This window comes from Mastomys coucha, unplaced genomic scaffold (assembly GCF_008632895.1).
Source record: "Mastomys coucha isolate ucsf_1 unplaced genomic scaffold, UCSF_Mcou_1 pScaffold21, whole genome shotgun sequence".
NCBI classification, from domain to species: domain Eukaryota; kingdom Metazoa; phylum Chordata; class Mammalia; order Rodentia; family Muridae; genus Mastomys; species Mastomys coucha.
In genome coordinates this window covers 150182219-150189381 of record NW_022196904.1, presented here as the reverse complement: position 1 = coordinate 150189381, position 7163 = coordinate 150182219, and the positions used below count along the sequence as shown (strand labels likewise).

The 7163-nt window shown below is 40.0% G+C and overlaps 1 protein-coding gene across 2 annotated transcripts in view; it reads left to right on the top strand.

The window, feature by feature from the left end:
* Rorb (RAR related orphan receptor B) overlaps positions 1–6407 on the top strand; it is a 184243-nt gene extending 177836 nt beyond the window's left edge. For both annotated transcript variants that reach the window (XM_031389894.1, XM_031389893.1), the window contains exon 10: positions 2829–6407. In XM_031389894.1, coding sequence (XP_031245754.1) covers positions 2829–2984 — 156 coding nt within the window. In that variant the 3' untranslated portion in view covers positions 2985–6407. The remainder of the gene's footprint in view (positions 1–2828) is intronic.
* The last annotated feature ends 756 nt before the right edge of the window (positions 6408–7163 follow it).

The following is a 7163-nucleotide window of genomic DNA, read 5'->3' as shown; positions in this document are numbered from 1 at the left end:
TTTTTATTCACAAAGCCTGAGTCTCCAAAGCACTGTTTCTCGGAACCTATTCCACTGGCTCATGACATGAGTGTTCACAGGAGACGTTTACTTCAAGCTTGGAATCTGACATACTGGAACTGAATCCCTGGGAGAGGTTCCTGGTAATCTGCACTTTGAAGGAGCACTCCAATGATTCTTATCACGCTAAAGATTGCCAGTCATTTCACAGTTGCATCTGGAAGTTCCAGCAGCACCGCAGATCATCAATTCAACAGCAGATGATTAGAGAAGGCTTTCAGAGCTCCTCCGCGTTCAATAGCTATTTCAGGGAGCACTGTAATGTGCAAGAAGTGTTTCTAAATCGTTGTAGTTTCCTTCTGTGTGAGGCAGCTGGTTAAGAAAGCTTCAATAATTTCCCAAGGGGCTCCAGTTAAGTGGACACTTATAAACTGTTTATGTATAAAAATATACAAAACACACTTTTCTACCCCAAACTCAAAGTGAGTCTCTCAGGCTGGTATTCTGATCATCTTTGTTTCTGTTTAAAGCTGAAGGCTGTGACGTGTACTGTAAGAGCTGCCAGATTCTGGCTGTGCACTCTTCATCACCGTCAACCCCAAACCCATGCTCACCTACTGCCCCAGTAAGTCTGTGATGCCTTCAGAACTTTGCATGACCAGTATCATCGCCACAGATCCTGGGCATGTTTGGTTTTCCTTCCCAAGTGCCTGCCCACTTCTCAGCGTTCCTTCCCTGTTCAGATCTGATGTCCCACTCTTAGAGAAGGCTTGTCACAAGACATTAGACATCTGATTAGCCCAGACTCCTCAGCTACCACCTATCACTCTCACCACAGCTTTTCTCTCTGTGTTAGTCAGCGTGATGACTTAATCCCAAGCTGTCTTAGTAAATATACTGTGGGCATGATCCATGACAGTTTTGTGCATTCCAGTGTCCAGTAGAGTCTCAATATAAAAGAAACTTGCAGCTAACTGTTGTAAAGTACCTTGGCTGAAGGGAACGTGGCTCCCAATGTTGAAGATAAAGTCCTAATTCTCAGTCTGAAGTCTGACACACACTACAGGAGCGACTCTACCTGTTTTCATTCCCAGACTTTCCTCAGCAGCAGAGAAGGCTAGGTTGCAGAGCCAGACCCCTCAAATGTCTTTGAAGGTTTGAAGCCGCCATATCATAGAGCTGTATCTAGATCCCTTTAGTGTGCTGGTTTTACATGTCTTAGGAAATGTTTACAGAATGATTAGTGGTTAAAAAAGATTTTGAAAAACCACGAGGTAATTATTTGCTTGCTGTTTTCCTTCCAAGGCTGAGTTGTATTCTGACTGGTGAGAGGGGATCATGCAGCACCAGCCAGGGCATCGCACGAGTCTGCTTAACTGGGCTTTACCATGGACACTTTATAGTCTGTCTTAACCAGCTGTGTGACCTACTAAGCTTACCTTCAGTAAGAGTGTTCCCTGTGGGAGAATTTATCACAATCCTGCCAGTAATACTATGAACATTTGTTTAAGCTAATTTGATACTAAAAGTAGGTTGTAAACATGTTTGACATCAGAAATGTTCACCACCTAAGGCCTTTAGAGTATGCAGCAAAATGAGGAGCATTTAAATTATTGTCAAACATTGTTTTCTTTAACTCAAAGAATTACACTATAACATAAATGTATGCTTAAGAGTGTGTGTGTGTGTGTGTGTGTGTGTGTGTGTGTGTGTGTTTTGGATATAGGTGTAGCTCTATGGTAGAACACCTGCCTGACATACACAAGGGTCTGATTCCATCTTTAGCATAAAAAGATGAAGGAGGAGGAAGAGAGAAGAGGCCTAATGAAAGTCTAGTCATCACGTTTTTGTGAAAGAACTTCAAAGCCAGTGGCCTCTTAGACTTTGAGTATGCAGAGCCTCATTTTTCTGCATCAGAGTGAAAAAGAATTAGGGAGATACAAGTAGATTTAGTGAGTTTGGCTTCCAAGTATTATGATAATCATGAGTCACTCCTCAAGCAGAGTTTTTAATTAGTGAACAAATGATAGGCTTCATCATGATCCCTTCATGCATATGTAGTATACGCGTCACACATATTCATGCCTACTGCCCTCTCTATCTCCCTTGCTCCCCTCTCCCTGGCTCCCATGCCTTCCACATCCTACCCATCCCACAAGTAGTCTCTTTTGCCTTTGTATCATGAGCTCATAGAACTTGCTTTTACTTTCCTAATATTAGCATCGTCCAAAGCTTAAACAAACAAACAAACAAACAAACAAAAACCCTAATATTCATGTCCTGGAAGTCTGCAGGAAATGAAGGATAATACTACTATTAGCTAACAATTATGTCTCATAGCTGCAAATTTCTGAATATGTTGATATCAATTACTCAGTCCACATAACTCAAAGAGAGAGCTAGGGTTAACAAGTCCATTTTACAAATGAAAAGACTGAGAATAGATAGCGCCTTGAGTCACACTGTCACACTGTCCTTGACTCTTAGGAAGCAGAATTCTGTTCAGAGCACTCGCCCGCTTAGCACCCACTCACCAGCATGGGACAAGAATGCCTCCTGTGCATATTTTATTCCAGAACAATGAACCAGGAGTCTTAGCCCTCCTTGCTTGCTTGCTTTCTCTTCTTTTTTTTTTTCCTTTAGACCATAGGATGAAGACTATGTTTTTGTTTTCTTTTCAAGGGAAGCTGAAAGTGAGCCTTCTTTCTCTCTGAACATCTTTTTCCAAAGCCATTTACCTTTATCTGGGTCCCCCAAAGACACTAATTCACAAGACAGTCCACTAACGAGCTTCCCTCTTTGTCTCCCTCTGTCTCTGTGTTCTGCAGTTAATAGCCAAGATACCAACTATCACAGCAGTCTGCAACTTGCATGGGGAGAAGCTGCAGGTATTTAAGCAGTCTCATCCAGACATAGTGAATACACTGTTTCCTCCATTGTACAAGGAGCTCTTTAATCCTGACTGTGCTGCGGTCTGCAAATGAAGGGGACGAGAACTCTCAGAGTCATGGAATGCGTCGCCGTTAAGACAAAAGCAATGTGTTCATGGGGACTTAAGGAAAATGTCACTACTGCAACATTAGGAATGTCCTGCACTTAATAGAGATATTTTTCACCGCTACAGTTTGAAGAATGTAAATATGCACCTGGATGGGGCTCTTTTGTTTGTTCGTTTGTTGTTTGTTTGTTTTTGAAATGATCATAAATATACAAATATAGGACACTGGGTGTTATCTTTTTTAATTTTATTTGGGTATGTTTTGGAGACAACTGTTTATAGAATTTTATTGTAGATATATACAAGAACAGAGCCGGACTTTACATGATTACTTTTCCCGTTGATTGTTCAACTATAATTTAAGAAAATTCCACTTAGTAGGCTTACCTATTTCTGTGTTTTTAGATAGTTGATGCATGTGGAAATCCGTAACTGTTTTGGAAAGTACTGTGCATGTATGTAATGAATATATAATATGGAAGAGTATTATATATGACTATTACGTATTCATGCACTGTGGCTTAAAATACCATGCCCACTAGCAATGGAGGTTCGGTCAGGCTCTCTCATGTGACTTGCTGTTATATGTTACTTTTATGTTAGACAATCAGGGTTTTCATTTCCAGCCAGAGTTTTCATCCATACATAACAACAGGATAGGACCCATTCAGAAGAAAGTCTACAAAGGAATTGCTGTAACACATAATTGTTCTTTAAGGAGCTCCATTTCTATCAATTACTTCAAAGCCCCATCAAGATGGCACATACTGGGGGGGAGGGGAGGCAAAAAGGATTTGAAGCCATTTTCCTGTTTTATAGAACAGATAATGATATTGTCTATTGATTATCATAATACAAAGTATTGAGGTTCCCCAACATTAGATTTGAATTTCAAATTCTGAATGAATCTTAACTTTGGTGATTATAATTTATTCAAAACAACAACAAAAAAAATTCAGTCTATAGATTATCACCATCATCAATGTTTTTAGAAATATTTGACTAGAAGTATAAGACAAGGTCCCCGTACCATTTTGTATAGATATTTTCTAATCATTTTCCCAATGAACAGAGAGAAATAGAGCATACAAAGTTAAGAAGTAAATTCATTAAATTGTACTCATGATAATTTGTTAGAAAGGAGAAAACAGGCGAGAGCCAGGGACCTCTAACTTTTTTCAACTTCAAAATGTTATATTATAAAATATAGAAAAAAATTCAGATTAGAAAAAAATAAATAAATCTTTTGTCTATGGGACTGATATATCCCAATGCCAAAATTCTTTCCTACAGTTTTAAATGATATTCTCTATTCAAACTGGTTACTTTTGAGCCACTAAAAATATGAAATGGAGTGGCAACCTATTCAGGTTCTTCACCTACTCTCCTACGAAATTAAGCACCAGAAAAGCATGAGTTAGAAGCTATTTCTTCCCCCTGTTCCTGGAAGGCCTTGGTCTTTTGTATGGACTAGTCTAAACCACACATATGCACGAACATGCACACCGATCTCACACACACACACACACACACACACACACACACACACACACCTGAAACTTGGGGTTTTTGTTATTTTGGTTTTTTTAGTCCATTATACTCTCTTGAAGTTCTTGATTGAGAGTCACCTTCAGGATGCCTGAGAACTCCGGTGGATGATCAGAATAGTAGTGTTAGTGTTTCCTTTCAGAAAACAGGGGCTTTTCTCACCTCATGATTGATGAATTCCAAGCCATTGGGGGAAAACAAAAAGGCTTTAAAATAATGAATCTCCTTTTCAACCACTGTTATATTCAATTAATTTAACTACATTGAACCAAATTACCTTTGGTTCTGAGAAGACAGCTGTAGACTGCTTATTATGCTGCTACAGGGACTCAGTTCTTTTTGGTGTAAATGTCACTCCTGCTAGCTCTTTGTATAAAGAATTAATTCCAAGAGTCATATTTCCTTCTAATGGAAAGATTACTTTACTGATTGCTAGGAAAACAGGGTAATGGAAGGCACTCAATTAAACCAAGCCACTTCCAAATGTGATATATGTTTTATGATTGGTTTGTGATAGGCAATGCTTACTGTGTCTACTTGATGTTCCCCTTTGAGCTTTGAACTCATGTCAAACTTCGTTTTCATTGTTCTTTTGGCCCAGTGTTTCCCATTGTCAGCCTGAAGATCCCACTGGGCTGCAAAGGGGATCATTTGTTGCCTTCAGTTTACCTTGGAGGATTTACATGGGCTCAATTGATGAAGTAGCTGAGATTTTTTTCCTCCCTTGTCCCATGGGTGGTGTAGGAAAGAGATTGTTCCCCACATTTGCCTCAGGAGATACTGGTTTTGAAATTGTGTCATTTTCACTAGCCCTAGCATTTCATTGGGACATCGTGAATCTTTTGAAGCAGAGGGACAGGAAGCAGAGCTAGGAACTGAACCAGAACCAAACAGGGGTAACCAGTACAGGCTCAGCCCACTTTCCATCCAGAGAAGAGAGCTCCAGTTTTGGCTTCGGATGCCAAGTTTTTCCTTTAAAAAGAATCAAGTCATATGTTTAATAGTAAGAAAGCCTTTAAACACTGCCCTTTGAATATTTCAGTTGACTACATGAGATTTCTGTTAAACACACACACACACACAACTATCTTTACCACACACAGTCTCAGCAAGATGTTCCTTTTCCTGAGGACAGGCAAATGTTCAGAATGTGCTAGGATGAGGTGAACACTGGAAGAAGGAACTGGGCTCTGAAGTCTCCTTTAAACCTCAAGGATGACAATCACTGCTTGATGCAGATGTTGCACTGAATCTGCTCAGGGATGCTTCATTTAAAAACAAGAAAAATGACTGGAGAAGGGGAAGGGATGAAATAGAAAGCTGAGAACAAAATGTAAATTGCATAAATTGAACAGGCCAGTGAAAGACCCACCCTGACAGGCTTCAAAGAGGCCACAATGGCTTAAGGTCAGAAAAATGAATGAAATTCTTTTTCTTCTTTGGATCTGCTTAAAAGTTCTACCCAAATAAAAACATTGGTTTCCTTCTCTAATATGAGCAAAGAACAGGACAACCAGACCACCTCCACTTATCTCCCAATTAATCCAGGCTTCCCATGTAAATCCTTAGCAAAGGATATACAGGGATCTAAGGGTCAGAGGTCAGAGCTGACAGGCAGTTGCATAAGACAACTGCAGTGCCTCTGTAGAAAGAAAGACAAATCTTGAGGGGAAAAGCAATTTCCAATCTTGGTTGACAGTTATAAGTGGCTACATGGTCTGTGACTTGGTTTATCTTTGTGTCACTTTTTCTGGGGCTCTTTTATTCCCAGAGTGTACTTTGAGGGTCAGGGTATACTTTCCAAACACACTCTGCATTTTCTTCCTCTTAATTCTTTCTTCAAGGTTCCAGGCTAAAAGGACCTCCAGGAAAAAGCAGAGAATACTATGGTCTTAGATGATTAGATTCTCCTGGCAGCAGCTGGGAGACTCTGCATTGTACTTGACTGAATATTAAAACAGTAGTCATCAGGAGCCATCAGTACATTTACATCATGGCCACATTATCAAGCAGGTTACTCCCCAGCAGTCAGGCTGAGCTATTTGTAGGAAGCCTTACAGGTGGCTGGCCAACTCTTACTGCCTCTCCATAATGATATGTGGAAGGGGACTCAAATTCTAAGAACAATCTAAAATTTTACTTCCCCGCTCCCCACCCTAAACACCAGAAATGAGTATTGACCATGTAAGTCCACATCCTGTTTATTCCACAAACAAGAAATTTTTGAGTGCTGGCAAATCATTTTTCCTGGCTTTTGTTTGATTGGTTGGGTTTTGGTGGTTTTTTGCCTTTATTCACTTGTTTCTAATAAAATTACCACAAAGGGCAGTAGGTTCAGGCAAGGATGTTTCTACTCTGACAAACACCACTCAGAAGCTAGCAATAGCTCCTAAGCACACATCTGAAGGGAAACTTCTGCAGTCTCGTTATTTGCAATTGCTGGTGCACGTGTAGCCAGAAGAAAGGCCTGGTGTGGGAAGCCATGGGGTCTTTTTGAAAAAAGCTGGTTACCTATTTTTCTTTTTAAGGGGATTATGTCTTAGAACCAGAGGTGCCTGCCTATTTGAATCAACAGATAAAAATTCAAAACCCAGAAAATGTCAAGGAGTGGATGCAA